Raw genomic sequence first — 22,919 nt, 5'->3', positions numbered from 1 at the left:
GTGCTCACTCACAGCCAATCAGCCGAGAGCCCGCCTTACCCGTCACCGATTATCTGCGAGCTGATTGGTGAACGGGACTATCCGTCACACGGCAAGTCCCGCCTTCCCCTTCCTGATAGGCGGTTGGCGCCAAAGCTCTTTTGTGGGTTGGCGCCGCCCGCCATCTCCGGAGCCCCGCCCCCTACACCCTGATAGGCGGCTGGAGCCGTCAGTTATCACGGAAGTCCCGCCTCCTCTGTACTGATAGGCGGTTCTGGCTGTCCGTCATCCTGGGAGTCCCACCCACTCACTCGATTGCGATAGGCGGCTGGATCTGCCAGTCTCCCCCGCCTTCACGGTCCTGATAGGCGGTTAGGGCTGTCAGTAACCCCGGAAGTCCCGCCCATCGGTCGGCGATTGGCAGTTGGGGCCGGCAGCACAGCGGAGCCGGACGGGAGGGCACAATGGCGACGGTGACAGCGACGCGGGGCTGAGGTGAGGGAAGGACTCGGCCCCCCCCACACCCCCGACCCGTCTCCACTTTCGGCGGCCATGGAGTTGGAGGCCGAGGGCGCCGCCTGCGTGGGATGTGCGCTGACCTGGAGCTTGACGGCCGTGGTGTTTGGCGCTGCGCTGCTGGTGCCTTGGAGACTGGGTCTGGTGCACCGGCTCCGGTACCGGGTAAGTGGAGGGGGACGGCGGGGGGACACACAGCTGGGATCCTGCCTCAGGGTGGGGGCGGGGGCGGACCGGGACGAACACAAAGCGCTGGAGCTACTCAGTGGGACAAGTGTCAGAGATTATGGGGAGAAGGCAGGATAATTGGGTTAGGAGGGAGAGATCGATCAGCCATGATTGAATGGCAGAGTAGACTTGATGGGCCGAATGGCCTTATCTCTGGAGGGAATTGCCAGGCGAAGTTTCTGGTAATTTTAGATACAGACAAAATGCTGGAGTAACTCAGCGGGACAGGCAGCGTTATAACAATAAACCATCCGGCATTTCCGTATCAGCGTCTACTTAGATCTGTCGTTTTCACACCTATCCCATCCACCTATATCTCCATCTCCCCTGACTTTCAGTCTGAAGAAGGGTCTCGATCCGAAACGTCACCCGTTCCTTCTCTCCAGAGATGTTGCCTGGCCGGCTGAGTTACTCCAGCATTTTGTGCCTATCCATTCTTCAGACAGATGGAGTAGAGGGGAAGAGAGCTAGAAAGGAGATGAAAGGGGTGGGACAGCATAACAAGTGGACACAGAATGCTGGAGTAACTCAGCGGGCCAGGCAACATGTTCAGAAGTGTCTCGACCCGAAATGTCATCCATTCCTTCTCTCCAAAGATGCTACCTGTCCTGCTGAGTTACTCCAGCATTTTGTATCTACGGTGTAAACCAGCATCTGCAGTTTCTTCCTACATCAGTGACAAGTGGATACGGGTGAGGGAGATTTGAACATGGTGGAAGAGATGGAGAGCAGCAGGAATCACAAAAGGGTGGCAGTGAGGGTCTGGCCGCTGCCCTGCCCTAGAACAGGGTGAAGTGGGTAGTGCTGCCCCTGCCTTGTGGAGGTTTGCGGGCTCCTGTCCAAGGATGAGTGGGTGGGCTGGGTCTAGTGCCCTCGAGCCAGGAATCAGAGAGGCCACATTGGCCATAAAGTGCTAGAAGAAACTGGTGCATTCCTGAAATACCCTGGTGGTCAGAGATGGGTATATTGAAGACACAAGGAACTGCAGTGGCTGGAATCTTGAACAAAACACATTGTGCTGGAAGAACTTAGTAGTTCAGGCAACATCTGTGGAGGGGAAGGACAGGCAGGGTCATGTGTCAGGACCCTTCAGTCTGAAGAAGGTTTCCGACCGAAAACATCACCTGTCCGTTCCCTTGACAGATGCTGCCTGAGCTGAGTTCCTCTGACTTTTAATGCTATGGATATACTGAATCCTGTTCTGTGATTAATCAGGGAGATGGGGGATCTGAGTGATTTTGCGTTCATCAGGTTGGTGATCAAGGACATGGCCTGTGCATTTATGCATTCTGTTGTAAATGGGAAGTTAGTTAACTGTATGTTGAGAACTAAGGCTCTTTTTGAAGTCTTCTTCACAACAACAATCAGGCTATTGACCACGACAAACACCTCCTAAACATCGAACTGGCTTAGTTGCACTAGGAACTTCATGCCTTTGGTTTGCTTTCCACCAATGTTGTTTCTTTTATTTATTGAACTTGTTTACTTTTGTTCATTATGTTATCTATTGAATACTGTGTTTGCATACCTGTTGTGCTGGTGCAAGTAAGAATGTCATTGTTCTGTTTGGGTACATATGACAATTAAACACCCTTGGCTCAAGGGACTGCAGATGTTGGAATCCAAAGAAGGGTCCCTTGCCCATTCCTTCCCCAGGATCTGCTCAGTTCCCCCAGCACTTTGTTTTGCTTGAGGCTCTGCTTTGTTTATTTAACATTTCTTTTTGATTTTTTCTTGGATAGGTGGAAAGTTCAAGCCCCAGACATGGTGGTGAGACAGTTGCAGAGGTTTTGAAGGCTCACGGTGTGAAATACCTCTTTACTCTTGTTGGCGGACATATATCGCCTATTCTCGTGGCTTGTGAAAAGATTGGGATTCGTGTGGTCGACACCCGACATGAGGCCACTGCTGTGTTTGCTGCTGATTCTGTGGCCAGACTGTCAGGTAGTTCTTCAAGATAAATGTGACTTGACTAACCTTAGCTTGCCCTTACAACCTTTTCATTAACTTCCTTTCCAAAGTCAAGAGTTGTTGTAAAAAAAGATAAAATTTTAAATATGCATTTGATCTTTATCGTAAACCACACCCCATTTTCCTTTTGCATCTTTTCACTGTACAAAGGTACCTCCAGAATGCAACATTAGCTGATGTAAATGATTTTCTTTTGATCTACTCTATATCCTCATGGTAGACTTAGACAAACTGATTTGGCACTTTTAATTGTGCTGCTGCAAGTAAGAATTTAATTGATCTACCTTGGACATATGACAATAAAACACTCTTAACTCTATTTACAAGGGTTTGTGGAGGGTTGGAACTTCTCCCCCAGGTTTGTTGAAATTAGTCAAGAAGGCTAGGGTTTAGAAATGGGGAAGTACTGGTGCAATTGTACCGCGTGTTGTTGAGGCCACAACTGAAGTATGCTGCACAGTTTTGCCCCTTCTGCAAGAAAGGATATGCTGGCATTGCAATTCCGGGGATGAGACATGCTATTGCAGGCAGCTAAAATAGTTGGATCCTTATTCATTAGCGCTTTGAAAAATGTGGGATGATTTTACTTAGCATAAGATCCCAAGTGGGAAAGTTTCGAACGACGGGACATAATTACAAGATAAGAGGATTGTTATTTAGCACTGAGGTGTATGGGGTTTTTTTCTTGCTAAAGTTGGTTAATCTCTGAAATTCTCTCTCCTGGAGGGAGTGGAAATTAGATAATTGAAAGTATTTAAAGAGGAGATAGACCAATTTTTGAAATATCAGGGAATTAAAGGCTATTGGAAGTGAAATGTTCATGTTCAAGTGAGTTTATTGTCATGTGTCCCTGATAGGACAATGAAATTCTTGCTTTGCTTCAGCACACGGAACATAGTAGGAATTTACTACAAAACAGATCAGTGTGTCCATATATTGTATTGTATTGTATTGTATATCTTTATTGTTATTTTCCTGAGTACTCACATACCCAGAGGAAACAAAAAAACGTTACTCAAACCAGTGTCCATTCAGTGTGCAGTAAAAAATAAATAGAAATAAAAATACATATATCATGAACAAGTTTAACACTACTCTCAACTAAACATCAACAGGCGTTCCGATCGGCAGCGGCACAACAGTAGCTCTGTCCAGGTTGGTGGTTGGTGCGCGATACTTTGGCAGGGGGCAAAGTCCGTTTAACAGTCTTATAGCCTGCGGGAAGAAGCTGAGGAGCATCCTGCTGGTTTTGCAGCTAATGCTCCTGTACCTCTTCCCAGATGGCAGGATGGAGAATATGTGATGCGATGGGTGGTAGGGGTCTTTGATGATGGAGATGGCTGCTGATACATCTCTTCCTGTATATGTCCAGCAAGAAAGGGAGTGGAGCACCAATAATCCTGCTGGCGGTCTTCACAATCCTGTCAAGTTGGTGCCGTTCGTACACCTTGCAGCTCCCGAACCAGGAAGTGATGCCGTTGGTTAATGTGCTCTCGATTGTCCCCCTATAAAAAGTTCGTAGATGTGTAGTGGGGAGACCTGCTTTACGTAGTCTTCGGAGAGGGTGTAGTCGCTGCTGGGCTCTCTTGACCAGTGCTGTGGTGTTGGTTGTGGACATCAGGTCATCTGACAGGTGGAGTCCTAGGAACTTCACGCTACTGACCCTTTCCACATCAGCTCCATCGATGTGCAGAGGTGTATGGTGTTGTTTTCCCGCCCTCCTGAAGTCAACCACCATCTCCTTAGTTTTCCCCACGTTGAGAATGAGGTTGTGGGATTTGCACCATCCTGTGAGCAGCTCCACCTCCATCCTGTACGCCGACTCATCATTGTCACTGATGAGACCCACCACTGTTGTGTCATCAGCGAACTTGTTGATGAAGTTGTTATTGAGTCTAGCAGTACAGTCGTGTGTAAGCAGACTAAACAGCAGGGGGCTTAGGACACAGCCTTGGGGCGAGCCAGTGCTCTCGGCTATGGTTTTTGATGTCATTGTATAAATATATACACACATGAATAAATAGACTGATTAAGTGCAAATAACAGATAATGGGTTATTAATGATCAGAGTTTTGTCCGAGCCAGGTTTAATAGCCTGATGGTTGTGGGGAAGTAGCTATTCCTGAACCTGGTTGTTGCAGTCTTCAGGCTCCTGTACCTTCTACCTGAAGGTTGCAGGGAGATGAGTGTGTGGCCAGGATGGTGTGGGTCTTTGATGATACTGCCAGCCTTTTTAAGGCAGCGACTGTGATAAATCCCCTCGATGGAAGGAAGGTCAGAGCCGATGATGGACTGTGGTCTGTAAATGTAAATGAAAATGGTGGTTGTCAGATGATATGAAGATGCAAATGGATGTGTGATCAAAAATACGTTTTCAAGCAGTCTGATTCAGTCACGGACAATTGCCAGGAGGTTTTATGGAGTCCGTGTTAAGGAACAATGTTTGTGAATGAGATCGAACACATTAGCTTTGATCTGCCCAATTCATTTGTGAGGAGGAAATTTCAGGCAAACAGATAATGGAACTAATGGAGAGTTCATGTGAATTGGAGGTAAAATGAGGCTGAGTGTCGTCTGAGCACGTGAAAACTATCAGTGTTTTCAGTCAATGGAATTGAAGAATAACATATTGTTATACTGGAGACAGCAGAGAGTGTGAAGGAACAAAGGTTATTGCTGTGCATTCTTTAATATAAATAGGACAAAACAAATGTCCTCTCAGCCAACCAGATTATGGGTAGAGAAAGAAGGCCGGTGTGATAAACCGTGTCAAAGACTACAGGCAGGTCAAGAAAGACATGAGGGATAGATTATCTTTTCCCCAATCACACAGGATGTTATTAGTGTAGGATGCAACTTTTCAAATATTCACAGTTCACCTAAGGATTAAAGAATAGTGTGGTTTCTTGGTTCACAGACAAATGAGTGACATTAACTATTACATTATAATCATATTAAACAGATGACTGGTAGCAGATGTGATGATTCTCTTATGTAAAGATTGGTCAGTCAAAAATGAACAACAAAGTGTCTCACTGTCATCTGAAGTCAAGAGTGATCTTCTTTCTGGTCTTCATCATTCCCAGCTGGTCAAAGTGTTACACAGAGAGAGTGTGGTGTGCAGCATCTACCTTGGAGATCTCCCTCACCTGCCTGCCTGTTGCCTGTCTTTTATGACTGTAACTATTGTGTTGCATTGACAGATGATCCCTATTGATAACTATACTAAGTGAACCAATCCCTCTTAAATCCCAATCAACTCCTCTCTGATTAGGTCATGTAGTTGTGATGCTTCATTACCTCTGATGTTATTTGATTCATCCATGTTAGATAATTTTTACTAGTCCTGTCTTTCCCTCAACCCCATTCTCCTGCCTTCTCCCCATAACCCCGACACCCGTACTATTCAGGAATCTATCTATCTCTGCTGTAAAAATATCCATTGACATCCTCCACAGCCTTCTGGGGCAATGAATTCCACAGACTCGCCCATGAAGGCTGAAGTAAGGAGTCAAACCTGAAGCCTCGACTCGGTTTCTCTTTCCATAGACGCTGCTGGCCTGGTGCGTGTTCCCAGCATTTTGTGCTTTTGTTTGGTGCCACTTACTTATGGTTTACTGATCTATTGCCCCATTTAATGTATTCACTTTAATAGTTTGGGTGTTCTGCACCATGTGATATGGCCCTGAATAAAGAGGAAGTGCAGCCAAACACTAATACACAACATACTGTTTTACAATCTTAAACTTGTTTTATAAGGTCATAATTTCTGCTTAATTTTGCAGAAAGTCCTTTAGATTACAGTATAGTTGCCCACATGCCATATTCTCCACCTGCTTTTCAAATATAATTGCATTTCTTATAACCTGAAACTATTCCTCAGTGAATAAATACATTAATTGATCATCCAACTCATTCAAGATATAAAAGAGAAAAGGATAATGAATGAGAGGTAAAGATTCTTTGTTAGCCCCAACCACTGTTAATTTTCCAGTTTCACAATCAGATTCGTATGGCTGTATGGCGACCAATGTGACAAGTAAATGTATCTTGTATCTTGAAGATCTGTAGAATTTGTTCACATCAGTGTAATTGACAGTAACTGCTGTATACCTTTTAACATAGATCACTAGCTGTCAGCTGTGTAAATCTTCTGTACCTCTTCTGCTCTATATTTGTCCCTTGTTTTGCTCTTAATAAACTGGGGCAGTTCAGCTGTTTGCATTTTATACAACAGAGCTGACAATCCTGTCTGACTGAAAAATAATTGGGTAGCATGCTAATCACTCCCTTGGCAGGAACTGTGAAAAGAACTAACACAAGTGCCCACATTCACAGGTGATGAAGTTCATATTGATGCTTCTGGGAGTTTGCTGCTACTTGTGCTGTTACAGAAAGCTAACGATTGAATATAACCATTGAAAACACACTCTCACATGACAATAAACTCTCTTGACTTGACTCTCTCGCTCTGTTGCAGGTTGCATTGGTGTTGCCGCTGTAACCGCAGGTCCTGGGTTAACAAACACCGTGACTGCAATTAAAAACGCCCAGATGGCAGAAACACCAGTGCTGTTGATTGGGGGCGCAGCTGCAACTCTCCTACAGGTGAACAGGAATTTTAAGTGTCTACCTGTGACAAGCAATGCACACGCAATTGTTTCAACAATTATTGAATGAGTCACTGTCTGTGGCACTTTTCATTTGGTTTGCCTTATTTGTAAGCTGTTTATAGTCAGTTTTTTCAATATGAACAATTTTGTAAGAAAACTTTATAGGAAATTCCTTGGAAATTTTGGAAAGGGGTGTTAATGTTTATTAGGCAACATTTGGTTGTTTTTTAATACTTCACTAGACCAAGTCTGCTCCCTCAACGCAAGATTCCACCACTCACCCGTTCCCCCGACGCAAGCCGTTTCCCCAACGCAATATTGCACCACTCACCTATAGCCCCCAACTGCGCAGGCACGGCTCATTTCTCCTCATCCCCCAGCACTCCTTCCTCCTCCTCTTCACCCTCCCTCTTCAATCCCTAGTGAGGGAGGGGTGGTAGAGAGAGAGGGGGACAGAGGGAGAGGGGGGGTAGAGAGGGAGAGGAGGGGAGTAGAGAGGGAGAGGAGCGGAGTAGAGAAGGAGGGGGTTAGAGTGGGAGGGGCAGACAGGGAAGGAGGGGGGTAGTGTGGGAGGGAGGGTGGAGTGCGGGTAGATAGGGAGGGGGTAGAGAGGGAGTGGGCAAGAGAGGGAGTGTAGACGTTGCAACTCCCTCAATCCCTCCTCACCTCCCCAGGATCTTCCCCTCTCCACCCCATCTCCCTCCTCCTCATTTCCCTCATCCTCCCATCACTCCCATTCCCTGCCCCAGCACCTACCCAGGTCGTAAAGCAACGCAAGGTCTGGAATTAGGCCTGGTTCTCGTACTCGGCTCGGCCTTGTTGTAGACTTCAGCCGTCAGCCCGGCCGCCACCTGGGCACCAGTCCAAGGCCCAGACTTTATCTCCAGGTTCGTCCCTGACCCCAGACCCAGGCTCGTCCTTGGTTCCAGCGGCAGCTTCTTTCTCGGCCCCATCAAAAGCCCCGGGCTTTGCCGTCACTCCAGCTCCAGCACCAGGCTCGGCTCCAGCCCAGGCCCAGTCCCCGGGCTCGGCCCATGACACCACCCTCCCCACCAGGTGGCGGGTGCCGGCAGCCGCCGCCACTCCTCATTCACCGAGGGGGCTGGAGTGGCCCTCCCTCCTGTAGTGTCCTGTCCTACCTTGCGAGTGCATTGTGACGTCACTCGGATTTTTATTTCGAAATGGGTGAGTTTTTGGGGCTGTTTTTAAAATTTAGCTCATTAATAACGGGACATATAGGTGGGAATGCAACAGGAAGATGTTTATCGCTACAACGGGAAAAATGTGAGTAGGATGTATGAAAATGGGAAGGCTGTGGCCTAGCATTTGGCAGGAGATCAGAAAACCAGATTGACACATTGTGGGCACGAACAAGACGAAGACTTTTAGTTATATAGAGATGGTGACACCAGATCTGTCTTTAAAAACATCTTTGAAAAATCAATCTACTATTAATAAATGTTTGATGATAATACAGGTACCACAGTGCATTGAAATTCTGTAGAAGTTTAGACTCTTTCCCAATCAATTCCCCAAAACGACAAGTTTCAATTTAACCTGTGAACTGCACAAGCTTACTAGATATTGGTCAATTGCCTGTGACCTTTGCTGTTGCGTATCAGGAAAGTATTTGGCAAGATCTCTATGATTGTATGTTTTTAACACTACAGTTTGGATTACTTAGTGTTTTTAATGTCATAAAATACCTAAGCGTTTCACAAAGTTTTGTTAAACAAAATCTGATTCTGCTACTTAATATATATAGTACAACAGGTGATTAAAGAAAGATTTTAAGAAATCATGAAAGAAGAGAGGTCAAAATGTTTGCTAAGGGATTTTTAGAATTTTGAATCTAGGTAGCAGAAGGCATGGCAATCAAAATTAGGAGTTTAGAAGGATGATGGAGGATCTTATTGAAACCTGTCAAATAACGAAAGGCCTAGATAGAGTGGATGTGGGGCGGATGTTTCCAATCGTGGGTGAGTCTAGAATCAGAGAGTGCAGCTTCAGAATAAAAGGATGTACGTTTGGAATGGAGATGAGAAATGTCTTTAGCCAGAGCGTGTGGAATTCATTGCCACCGCTGGCTGTGGAGGCCAAGTCATTGGGTATTTTTACTGTGGAGATTGATACGTTCTTCATTAGTAATGGTGTCAAAGGTTTCAGGGAAAAGACAGGAGAATGGGGTTGAATGGGGGAAAAAAATAGATCGTCCATCATCAAATGGCGGAGCCGTCTCGATGGGCAGATTAGGCCAATTCTGCTCCTATATCTTACGAACATCAATAAAAGTAACTGAATGTGAGCACAGACGTGGAGAGGTGTGGAGACGCTGGAGGGTTAGTGAAGATTACAGAGGTAAAGAGTGGTGACTTTGTTGGAATACAAGGTTGACATTTTTAAACTGACACCCTTGGAAACTATTTGAGGCTGGCATCATGGAGGTAATGTGTGAAGGGAACTTTGAGTTGCCAGTGTGGATTTGAGAATTGTGGGTGTATTACAAAAAGTGGATAGTGGTCCACATTCTTGCATTTACCTTCATCTCACATTTTGCATTCACAAAGGTCTTCCAGCATAGAGAAAAGTTAAATATTGTTGTTTCAATGTTGAGGTGAGAGAATTTGTGCTTCTGTGACATTCTAGTACGCTGACTGTGCTCTTGATATAAATAAATGATTATCAGATTTCAATGTTTAAGGTGGGGCTACATTAGTACTAGATACTTAAATGGTTTATTCCAACGGAACAGGCTGTTTTCATGTATAACCTTTAACAAAATAACATTTCATCAAAAAGTCAAAAATGCATTCCAAGACTTGTTAGATGGAGTAACTAAAGTTTGAGATGAGCTTTCAGAAAAATGTTTTAGAACAGGGAGAAGGAGTAAGAGGTTGTGGGAGCTTGGGGAAGAAATGCTAAAGCCTGATGCCTAGGCAACTGAAAATTGTAAGTGCAGTATAGAGAATGTGGTTAATGGTTGATGCAGAAGAAATTATAGATGGGAGGGTTAAGGTTATATAAATACAAGGAGAAATAGTAAGATTAAACGAGAACTTACCAGTTTGAAGTTTGATCTGTATTTTATGAGGAGTTACGATGAGGGATTACGTGAAGAAGCCCGCCAGGACGCATGCGTGCCATTCTTCAAAGCAGCGGTGTGAAATCACAGATAACTGTAATGACTAAACATAGTAAGATTAGAGAAGAGATACCAGTTAAGTATATGATCAGGGTGGGAGCGGAGGGCACGTAATCCCTCATCGTAACTCCTCATAAAATACAGATCAAACTTCAAACTGGTAAGTTCTCGTTTAATCTTACTATTTTACTTCGGAGTCACGTGAGTGACTACGTGAAGATTTTAAAGCTCTGTGATTTCATGCCGTGGAAACGAGTCCATGCATCATGTCTGCCTTGACTGTGGGAGGAATTGTGTTAACATAATTTGGACATGAATTCGACATTGAAATCATAAAAAATTTTAACACAAATTTATAACCCCTTTTTATGGGTTTAAATTAATTTACAGAACTTAAATTGTTTCTGCAAACGTTCCAGGTTTCATTACTGGTTTATTATAAAATAATTGGAATGTTTTCCCCTCCAGACCATCCTGCTGCCTTGAGGATTTGGTCCATTGGTACATCCAACTGTATTGCTGCCAATGTAGCTGCAGCCCTGGTGGAAAGAGATTTTTAAAAATTAGTATCCACCCCAGCCTGTGTTTAGCAACTGTTTCAGCCATCTTGAGATGGTCTGGACCGTCACTCTTGGTGTGGTTGCTAGTGGCTGACCAAAATGTGCCTTTTCATTGCCTCTTAGGATATTCTTTTTCTCCATGTATAACCACAGATGTCTTACTATACACAGACGGTCATCTGTTGGGTATGACCTAATTGTATATTGAGGCCTGCTGATCCCTTTTCTGTTCTGCTTACTATCTCATAAATATGAAACGTAATATTTTCTGTTAAGGAAGTCATGTTGTCCAGTCTAGTTTTGCAGTGACTGTATCCTCTGTGCCGTGACCAATACCATTAGCATGACTGTTTTATTGTCAGTCTGTGTAGGGACAGAACTGTTGCTGGAGACCAATTCCTGAGCATCTTCAGGATTATTCTCACATCCCATATTTGGGAGTATCTGGTTCCCCTCATAGGTTTTGTACCAGTGGGTGAGTCCCAACAGTGTAATGGTCTGTCCCCTGCCATAGGTAAGTCGATAGGGCACTTCTGGCGCAGTTGATGGCACTGTAACTGAGCCCCTCATCATAGTGGAGGCCTGCCAGATATTCCAGAACAGACGGGATGTTCATGTCTTTGATACCATGTTTGATACCACTGGGAACCATGGTTGTGTAGGCCAATCGGGTACTACCAATACCAGATGCAGAGTCTTGTTGTATTTCCTTAATACCCGACTGATGAGGCAGGAAAGGAGGGAATGCGTAATAAACAATCCCCCCCCCCCCCAATGCAGCGAAAATGTATCTGTCGCCGCTGCCCCAGGGTCTGGTTCCCATGTAACATAATTTGATAACTGGTGGTTAAGTCTGGATGCGAATAAATCGATATCTGGTGTTCCATATTTTGCTGTGATATCAGCAGTACTATTTTATTCAACATCCATTTGGTGTTTTCATTAAATTTGCGTGACCTGGTGTCTGCCACTGAATTTAGTCTTCCTGGTAGGTAAGTGGCTGATATCCAAATATCTCTCTGGATACACCATTGCCAATTTGTATAGCCAGATTGTCACATGATGTCGATATGTTTCCACCCTGTGGTTAATGTATGCTACCACGGTGGTATGGTATTGGTGGCTCCGCACCCAAGTGCACTGGCATCAGTTTGTAGTACCATGGAAGGGTTACTGACAATGATTGGATTGGAACAAGGCCAGATGTTATCTATCCGCCATTTTAGTTCCATTTTAGCTTGATTGGTAGTTTCACAGATCTGTCAAAGTGACCTGCATAATTTAGAGTGCTTGTATTTTGCTCTCTGTATGTTTTGGTAATGTAGAGGTCCAAATTGAGTGGCTGGAAAGGCAGCCATCATTATGCCAAATACTTTAGCTACCAATCTGATGGATGGTTTGCTGATGTCAGTGAGGTTATTGCAAGCCTCTATTAAATCTCTAGCCTTTCCCTTAGGCAGAGTCACCGACATGTGAACTGAGTCAATGGTGAAACCCCAGGTAGTCCATAGTAGTGGAAGGCGTTAGTTTAGATTTAACTGGATGAAAAATGAATCCCAGTTTTCCAAATAACTTTTTTGTGGCTGTTACAGGTTGTTTGGCCAATTCCAAAGTTTTGCCCACAATGAGTATGTCATCTAAATATGCCATGACCATGTGTGTACGTTTCCGTATAAACGCTAGGGCTGGTTTCAAATTTTTTGTGAACAGCCTGGGCTGATGATAACCCATTTGGCAGTGCTTTATACTGTCAGAGTTGTACCATCCAGTTGAATTTTAAGTAACATCTGTGGTCACCTCGTATAGGCACTGAATAGTAAGCATCTTTTAAATCGATGCTGGCCATTGAAGTAACCTTTGGAAATTAATTGTTAAGCAGTAACAAAGGTATCGATTTTGTCAGATCTATGATAATGCGATGACCATCATCTTTTTTGTTTTTGATAAATATATTGGACACGAATTCTAATGGTTCGTGTTGAGTTTTCTCAATTACACCTTTTATGTGAAGCCGCTTCAGTTCAGCTTGCGCTTTTGATTTCCTTTATCAGAAGGCACGAACATTCAGTTCAGTATATGTTGAACTGGAGGGCTGTACTTGTGTATAAACTCTGTTGTATATCCCTGGATACTGCTTAAGATGTAAGTATCGGTTGTTATCATGCTCCATGCATTCAGAAAAGAGTGTAATCTCCACCCAATCTCCGTGCCCACTGTATATTGTAGGGACTCACCTACCTCCATAGTTACCAGTGGCAGGTTTACTTTTTGTAGGTTCTTCGCTGCTGTTGTAGCGCTGGGGTCTGGATTTTCGGTTTGGTTGGCGTTGGAGGTCCCCGCATCTTCCAAGAAGGCCGGTCTGGGCCATGGCCTAAAAAGACTCATGTTTTGGATACCGGTCCTTCGAGCTTTCACCAGTTCTGCTGGTGGGTGCGTGGGGGTGCCGTAGTGGGTTCCAGTAGGCTCTCTTGTTCCTGCACCCCCTGCACACTTGTCTTTTCTTCTGCGGACCCCTCTTCCAGGTAAGCCCAGAACTGACCCGCAGTGCTCCCCTCTGATGAGGTAGAAGCACTGTGCAGCCCTTCAAGAGGTACTGCTGTGGGTTTATCATAGGGCCCACAGTGACCCGACTCCATCTCCCGGAGTCTGTCACGTTGGAGCAAAGCTCCATACACCGCTTCTTCCGGCTCCAGCGCTCTCGGGCGCTGGCCTCCCGCAGTTGTTCAAAGTCGGACTCCTCCGAGTCCATGACCTTGTTTGTTTTGTGTCTAACCTTTCCGCCCGGCCGCGTGGATCTGGCCGGTGCGGAGGCGACATCGGGCACAGCTGATCCCACTACGGGTGATCCAAGTGCTGCTGGCTGCCCGCTGCTCCACGGTCCTCCTTCTCCAGCTTTGTCCTTCCGTGGAGTGGATATGGCCGGTGTGGAGGACATCTGGCACAGCTGATCCCATCTAGCCCACCAGCTTTGTCGCAGCCCGTTGGTTTCTGCACCTGCAATCAGCATGGTAAATACAAAAAAGACTGCAGCTCTTACCTGCAGGTCCAGGTTAAAATTGTTGCTGCGGGTGAACGTCGTTCCACCCCATCTGCATGCCGTTATTGACTTGTCAAAAGTCAACGGCCCCATTTGAATAGTCTCCCGCCCGGCCGTGGTGTTCTGGCCGGCGCGGGACCAAACGTCGGCACAGTTCTTCCCATTACGGGAGATTAACGTGCCTTTGGCTGCTGCTGCCGGCTGCCTGCGACTCCGTGGTCTTCCCCAGCCAGCTTCACTAGCAGCACTTGTGGACACTCCTTTGTCCAGCCTCTCCACCTGTGAAAAAACCCAGCGCGGGGAAACATTAGTTTTTGCTTCCCTCTCCCGCCCGGTTCGGTGCGGGAGTGAGTCGGGAGCAAAAGTCGGGCACAGCTGTTCCCATTACGGGAAATTAACGTGCCTTTGGCTGCTGCTGCCGGTTGCCCGCGACTCCGCGGTTCTTTCCCGCAGCCTTCATGGATCCGGTCCATGTTTCCACCTAAAAGGTGAGTGGAAGGAACGCAGAGTCTTCTTACCTGCTGTTCCCGACTTTCAAATTCTGGAACGCAGTCTCCTTACCTGCTGTTCCTGGTTTTCAAATTTTGCCACTAAGGGAACGTCGTTCCCCCTTGCTGTGACTTGTTGCAATGCGTGTAGCGATATGACACGCATGCGTCCTGGCGGGGTTCTTCACGTAGTCACTCACGTGACTCCGAAGTAAAATTTCAGGTTACGAGGCACTTGGCGTTTTATACGTTATAAGTCTTGAATGAAGATTTTACCTGAAGTAGAATGGAGGTGCTTGACATTATGGTTGACTTTTATAATAATAATAATAATAATAATAATAATAACTTTATTTATAGAGCACTTTAAAAACAACCACTGTTGCAACAAAGTGCTGTACATGAAGCAGAATAAAGGGTATTGGAAGCATAGGGACGGGATTGAAGAGGACAATGTGGCTACAAACAATTTAAGTTAACTCTGAGACTGGCAGGGTAGGGGAATTATTGGGGATCGTTTCTGGTATTGACAATGGCAGGTCTCCCCAATTAAATAGTTGGAATAGAGGAATCTATCGTTTATTTAGTTCTGACCATCACTCTGAGAATGCACGGGCACTAGATGGTTGGAGGGAAGTAGTGGGCAATTTTTACCATCCGTGTAACTGTGAAAGTTAACCCCATGAAGTAAAGAAGCCCGCAATAAGAGAAACCATTGTTCAAGTTCTGTTGACAGTTAATCTAATGTGAACAGAATGTCTCCACCAAATTGCATGGTGATAAATTGTGTGATCAACTGTGTCAAGCTGTATACCCGTTGGTATAATGTTTCATGGTCACAATTCGCACATCTCAGTCAAGAACTTGCATTCAGACTTGTTTGCTGCCTCTGTTTGCTTTCTAGGGCCGAGGTGCATTGCAGGACATTGACCAGCTGTCACTTTTCAAAACACTCTGTAAATTCTGTGGCACAGTTCGGACAGTCCGGGACATCGTTCCAGTGCTCCGGAAGGCTATTGCGGTGGCACAATCGGGAACTCCAGGTACGAAACCAGGCATATTCGCTGACTATGGGGAACTGCTTTTATAATCACAGGGGCCAACGCAGCGAAAATAAATTTCAGTAATAAGTTTAGCATGTCTTCTGTGAGATGAGGGAGAAAGAGAAACGGTTGATGTTTGTGGATAGATCCTCTCCTTCAGAAGATTTTTTTTCACTTTCAGGGCAGAGTAATTCAACTTTATTTCTCACAACTGATCCAGGACATGAAAGGCAGGATTAAATCTCATCAACCCAGAGTAGAAATATCGTAGTGAATTTATTTTCCAGTGATTTCAGTTGTCATCAGAAGGCACTGAGTGACGTTTTTTTGGAAGGGAACATTGCATTTCTGTCAGGAATGCTCCAATATTCAGATACGTTTTATATCCTCAAGCTTTTAAAATCAGCATTGTTCGATGAGGTGCAGGTTAAAGCTTCCTTAATTTATTAATCAATTAATACGAGAGTCTGAAGAAGGGTCTCGACCTAAAGCGTCACCCATTCCTTCTCTCCAGAGATGCTGCCTGTCCTGAGTTACTCCAGCTTTTTATGTCTATCTTTTTAAACCAGCATCTGCAGTTCCTTCCTACACAATCCAAAAGCAGGTATGCTCAGAGTTATAGCAAGGTAAAGCTTTCTCTGCTTTTAATCTAGAATATGTCTTGGCCCTGGAAGGGTGCAGTCTGCTTATACTGGGGGAGGCAAACATTTGGGTATGCAGCTATTGGACATTTGTTTTTTAGCAACTTAACAGTTAATATGACTTGGAGAAAAAAGGAACTGCAGATACAGAACAAAAAAAACACATATTGCTGGAGTAACCAGCATAGTGGCGCTGCGGTAGAGTTGCTGCCTTACAGCGCCAGAGAGGCGGCCTCATGCCTGACCTTAGATGCTGTCTCTATGAAGTTTGTATGTTCTCCGCATGGGTTTCCTCCGAGTGCTCCGGTTTCCTCTCACATTCCATAGATGTGCAAATTTGTAGGTTAATTGGCTTCTGTAAATTGATCCTAGTGTGTAAGACAGAACGTGTGCGGGTGATTGCTGGCATGGCCTCGGTGGGCCGAAAGGCCTGTTTCCATGCTGTATCTCTAAACTTAGCGGGTCAGGCAGCATCCTGGAGGACATAAATAGGTGACATTTCAGGTCAGGGTCCTTCTTCACAAAGTCTTCAAAGGGGTAGGGGAGAATCTGATAATATTCTAACTTATTGAAAGACTGTTCAGAAGCCTAATAACGAGAGAAGTTGTTCCTGAGTGACGGTGCATGTTTTCAAGCTCCTATATCTTTGCCCAACAGGGGGGGAAGAAGAAGGAAGGACTGGATTGGGATTACTTTGATTATGTTGGCTGCTTATCAGAGGCAGCATGAAGTGTAGTGGCATTTTGGAAAAGCTTAATGTATATTGGAGAAATGTTTGCAGATGACAGCCAGTATGCTCTGTGTTCCCATATTGTCAAATATCAACTATTTTTGTACCTACTACCATAAGCCAAAATGCTTGGAAATTAAAAACATGTTTGCGCTGATTTGATATCTGCTTAGGACCTGTGTTCGTTGAGTTTCCAATTGATGTCCTCTACCCTTATCACGTGGTTCAGAGAGAAATCATACCAAAGAGGGCACCCAAAGGACTTATGGGAAAATCCGTAAGCTGGTGAGTTTATTAACACAGCTAATATTGACTGTTTATTAGTTGTGCAGAGAATAAACCTAGCTTGTTCGCTATAATTGAATCTTTTAAATGACTACTGACCAATTGAGCTGAATAGTTCACTAAGTTATCTTTTCATTAAGCTCTATATATATATCAGACACTGATGGGCAATTTTTTTCACAACATTGTTTGTCAGCCTTAGTGCAGACTAACTTGGTGGTAGGAAGATGGGATACATAGATCTGTCAGGAGGAGCTGGTGTTGTTTATTTCCCCCCCCCCCATTTTATTTTATTTTTTGCTCCATTATCCATTATCTCCATTGGCAATAACTGAACATGGCCACAAGTATTGCTTTCCGATTTTCTTTCCCTTAGTGCTGCAGGACAGTTCCATGGGCACCTTTCAGCACCTCACTCGTGGCCATTTCCCCAATCTGAGCCCAGAAAGTGAGTGTGAATGGCCAATTCAAACGTGGAGGCATCACAGCAGAGCTGGCCCAGTCTTCACCCAGAAACCGCACACTTTCCAGTAGAGGTAAGCTGGCTAGGGATTGGGAACTGGAACACTGGCTGTTTTTCTTTTCCCCTTTCCTAGGCAGGGGTGCAGAGGCTAAGAATACCCCCATGTGCTGACCACTCTTATTTATGTTAAATAAATAACCTTGGAAAGAAAGTGTCCATTTTTCTCAGTTCTATTTGGGTATGCAGAGGTTTTGTTGCTGTGAAAGTAATTAGTGGTGGACTCAAGTTAGAACTCATCAGACTGTTCACACCCCCTGAAATATCAGCATATTTGCTTAAAACTAATGTTATTGAATGTTTGTAGCTTGTTTTTGATCAATAGAACCGAGTCATTTTTATTAGCCTTTCTGTGTTACTGTCAACATCTCTTTTGCATGTTGTGTCATACAATGCTAGACATGGAATAATCGAGCCACAGTAAACTGATTATTAATAGTGTTGTGAGTAAATCCTCAAACCTCTTTATAACGGATATTGGTTATAGCGGACAGAGTGTCCTGACAGTAATCAGACACAACAGTCTCTTTAAGAACAGGCTGCTAGATACACTGCAGAGGCCATTGAATCCACCAAATGCTGGAGTAACTCGGAGGGTCAGGCAGCATCTCTGGGGAAAAAAAGGATTGGTGACGTTTTGGGTCGGGACCCTTCTTCAGACCCAAGAAGTCTCTTCGGTTCACCCAGAGATGCTGTCTGACCAGCTGAGTTACTCCAGCACTTTGTGTCTATCACAGGAAACCACAGGTTACTTACCTTAACATCTGTTGTTGGGGAAATGTTAAAACTATTAAAGTTTGTGCCACATTTAAAAAAAAAAAAATAAAATAATAATCAAAGTTACCAGACAAACTCAAGTGATTTAATGCAAAGGAAATAGTATATGAACAATTTATTAGAGAGCTTTGATAAAATGTCTGCTTCCATGGATAATTAAACTGCTTGATCTGCACTAGAGACTTTGGGCTTTTTGTTTTCGTGCTATATTGGATTTTATATTTATTGAACTTTGCTGTGTTATGTATTGAGTACCATGTTTGCTGATGAATCAAAGATGGATAGAAAATTAATTTGTGAAGAGGTGAGGAAGCCACAAAAGGATACAGATGGGTTATGTGAGTTCTGGCAAATGGAGTTTGATGGACAAAAAACGTGAAATTGTCTATTAGTTTACTTTGGAGATACAGTGCAGAAACAGACCCCATGGCCCGCTGTGTCCTTGCCGACCAGCGATTTCCCCCGTACACATACTATCTTACACACACTAAGGACAATTTGCTATTATGCCAAGCCAATTAGACTACAAACCTGTATGTCGTATGTAGGTATTAAGCAAGAAAAATAAAGAAGCCTATTGTCCATGTAATCTTGAATGTGAGAGACTGCAGTCTTCTGAAAGTGGTCAGGGTGACCTTGTACGTGATTTGCAGGTAGAACGTGTAATTGAGGAAACAAAATGTATTTTGAAGAAATACATTCAGTATTTCAGTAGGAAACTCAGTCTGAAGAAGGGTCTCGACCCGAAACGTCACCTATTCCTTCTCACAATAGATGCTGCCTCACCCGCTGAGTTTCTCCAGCATTTTTGTCTACCATGTATTTTGTTCGATTAACACAAAATGCTGGAAAAGGGTCTCGACTTAATGTCATCCATTACTTCTCTACAGAGATGTTGCCTGCCCGCTGAGTTTCTCCAGCATTTTGTGTTTATCTTTGGTGTAAACCAGCATCTGCAGTTCCTTCCTACACAATGTATTTTGCTTGGGACATTGATATGAAAGAAAAGAGGTTGTGCTTCAATTATATAGAACACAGGTGAGAATGGGTACTGTAGTATGAGAACTGTATAGACCTCTTTATTTAAGGAAAAATATAACTGGATTGGATGCCGTTTGCAAAAGGTTTATTGGATTAAAATATTGTTGGACATGCTAGGCTTATTCCCCTGGAGTTTAGAAGAGTAAATGGGGAACTTCACAGGGTGAATGTTGAGAGAATGCTTGAAATGTATAAAATCCTGAGGAATCTCAACAGTCCCCCAGATGCAGTTTTTATAGATCAAGTGTTCGCTTTGTTAAATTTTCTTTTTAAATATCCATAGAAACTCTAATTTCTGGTCAGCTTTGTCTTCTACTGCAATTTTGCAGTACTAAGTATTCTTCCAATCCTTCTTTCCTTTTGATGTAGGGGATATTTCCTCGTGGAAGAATCTAGAGCAAAACACTGAGTGCTGGAGTAGCTCAGTGGGTCAGGCAGCATCTCTGTAGGTGGAAATAGATAGGCATCGTTTTGTGTCGGGAAACATTTCCAGAATCTACAACTAGGTGTTGCTGTTGAAAAATAAGAGGCCATCCACTGATATGATATGAGGCACAATTTTTCTGAGAGTTGTGAGTCTGAAACTGCAGAACTTGCCCTTCTGAGGAAGAGTCTTAGAACATTGTTAAACGAAGGTTAACAGATTCTTGCTGAGCATGAGTTGGTGCGTTACCAGGAGTCAGTGGAAACATGCAAGTGCAGTTGCAATTAAATTGGCCATTTTCTTGAATGACAGACCAGCCCATTCCTGCATCTATTTAACATGTGCACGCATGTATTTTCATTTCACTTTGATGATACTGTTGCAACATTTTATTCAATACTCAGATGTTACTTGGACAGCACTAATTTTGGATCTCGGCTATTTAGAGAAGTGCACAATCATTACTCATAATTTCGGCTGCCCGTAATGACATTACTCATCTTAACCCTAACAGAATTAAATAAGCATCCAGTAGCTGATGGTATCTGTGGAAATCTTCAACAGGAAAGAGAGCTGTTTGGCATTAAAGGGGATGTGTATGGGTTTTTTTCATCAATTCTCAGGGAGAGAATAGTGTTAAGATAAAGAATAAGATTCCTTGTGTGTAACAAAAATCACTTATCTCACTGCCTCACTTTGTAGGTATCTACAGAACCATCTACATAACCTGTTTGCTGGAGCCTGGGATGCAAGAGACGTGTCACCTTTGCCAGTGGACGTACCCATGGCCACCGCTGTCGAGGTAGATTTCTGGAACTTATGATGCTCTGTATGCAAATTAATATTTATGCAGCACCAAAGGAATTTGTGTCGGACACAAAAGAAGATATGTGACCTTTAGGAATAACTAGTTCAGTCTGAAGAAGATCCCAACCCAAAACGTCACCTATCCATGTTATCCAGAGATGCTGCCTGACTTTTTTTTTTTTTTTCAAACCTGCATCTGCAGTTCCTTATTTCTCCTTTCTCGCATCTCTTCTTACAATCTTTTCTTAATTTGAAGTCTATTTCCCAGAGTGGAAAAGATATAGTTCATAAATTGCCACCAAACACTAGCCTATTTTGTTTTGAGTGAGGGGAAGTCCGGACTTAACCCCTTCAGTGCCAGTATAACCTTTTAATTGAATTTTTAAAATCTTGCTACTTAATATATTACAGAATGGAGCCAGCAAAGTATTTTTGGCCTATCAGGAACATGTTGGCTCCCAACAAAGCAATTATTTCAGTTTCATTTCTTTCCTCTATATTTCCTTGTAACTTTTCTCTTTCACATTTTCACCAACTCTATCTCATTAGTTTTTACACTAGCTGACACTAATGAGTAGTGTACAATCCGAATGTGGGAGGGAACGAGAGCACCTGGTGGAAACACATGCAAACATGTGGAGAACATGCATACTCCACACAGATAACATCCAAAGTCAGGATTGAACCTGCATTCCTGGGCCTGCGAGGCAGTAGTATTTTATGCAGCACCAGTATGCAGCCTTCTAATTCATCTCCCTAAATCGTTGCGTATCGTTGCGTCGCAACTTCATTCCCACCTCCTTGCGTATAACCTACTTGAACCCCTCCAATCTGGCTTTCGCCCCCTCCATAGCACAGAAACTGCTCTCCTCAAAGTCCTCAACGACCTCCTCACCTCTGCTGACACTGGTTCCCTCAACATCCTCATCCTCCTCGACCTGAGCGCAGCCTTCGATACAGTGAACCATAACATCCCGCTCACCAGACTCAAAGACCTCGGCATTGAAGGCTCTGCACTCAGCTGGCTCCGTTCCTACCTTTCCAACAGATCCCACTTCATCTCTCTTCACAACCACACCTCTGCTACAGCCACAGTCACTCAAGGCGTTCCCCAAGGCTCCGTACTCGGCCCCCTCCTCTTCATCATCTACATCCTCCCCCTTGGTCAGATACTCCGCCACTTCAACCTGGACTTCCACTGTTACGCTGATGACACCCAGATCTACCTCGGCACCAAATCCCCCCACAACCCCCCCCCCCCCCCCCCCCCCTCTCCCATATCAACTCCTGTTTGTCAGCTATAAAAACCTGGATGCAACATAACTTCCTCAAACTCAACAGCTATATGACAGAATTCCTCCTCATAGGCTCCAAAGCCACACTCAGCAAAATCAATAACCGCACTCTCACCATCGACGGCACCACTGTCTCCCCATCTCCCCAGGCCCGCAACCTTGGCGTGATCTTTGATTCCACCCTCTCCCTTGAGCCTCACATCCGCCATGTCATTAAAACCTCCTTCTTTCATCTCCGCAACATCGCCAAACTCAGACCCTCTCTCACACCTCCCGCTGCTGAAAGACTCATCCATGCCTTCATCTCCTCCCGCTGGACTATTGCAACTCACTTCTCCTTGGCATCAGCTCCACCTACATCAACCGTTTACAACTGGTCCAGAACGCAGCCGCCCGACTCATCACCCACACCAAATCCTGGCATCACATCACTCCAGTCCTCAAACAACTTCACTGACTTCCCATCTCCCACCGATCACCTACAAAATCCTGATCCTCACCTACAAAGCCCTCCACCATCTGGCCCCCCCATATCTCACTGACCTCCTCTCCCCCTACCAACCCTCACGGTCCCTCAGATCCACATCAGCCGGTCTCCTCTCCATCCACAAGTCCAACCTCCGCAGTTTTGGGGACAGAGCCTTCTCCAGGGCAGATCCCAGGCTCTGGAACTCCCTCCCCCAACTGATCCGCAATTCCGTGTCCCTCACCATCTTCCAGTCCCGCCTCAAGACCCATCTCTTCACCTCTGCCTATCCTTAGCCCCACGTCCCCCTCCCTTTTCATCTGTGAATTACCTCATATATGGTGTTTTGTATTGAA

The 22,919-nt window shown here is 44.6% G+C and overlaps 1 protein-coding gene across 1 annotated transcript in view; it reads left to right on the top strand.

Moving 5' to 3' along the window:
• The first annotated feature begins 142 nt into the window (after positions 1-142).
• ilvbl (ilvB acetolactate synthase like) overlaps positions 143-22,919 on the top strand; it is a 41,148-nt gene continuing 18,371 nt past the window's right edge. Inside the window, exons 1-6 of the mRNA XM_033049964.1 lie at positions 143-660; positions 2,466-2,667; positions 7,175-7,302; positions 15,439-15,577; positions 17,122-17,233; positions 20,698-20,797. Of these exons, the coding sequence (XP_032905855.1) occupies positions 532-660; positions 2,466-2,667; positions 7,175-7,302; positions 15,439-15,577; positions 17,122-17,233; positions 20,698-20,797 (810 nt within the window). The 5' untranslated portion in view covers positions 143-531. The remainder of the gene's footprint in view (positions 661-2,465; positions 2,668-7,174; positions 7,303-15,438; positions 15,578-17,121; positions 17,234-20,697; positions 20,798-22,919) is intronic.

This window comes from Amblyraja radiata, chromosome 33 (assembly GCF_010909765.2).
Source record: "Amblyraja radiata isolate CabotCenter1 chromosome 33, sAmbRad1.1.pri, whole genome shotgun sequence".
Classification (NCBI taxonomy): Eukaryota; Metazoa; Chordata; class Chondrichthyes; order Rajiformes; family Rajidae; genus Amblyraja; species Amblyraja radiata.
The sequence above is the reverse complement of the archived record's forward strand: the minus strand, read 5'-3'. Positions and strand labels throughout refer to the sequence as shown.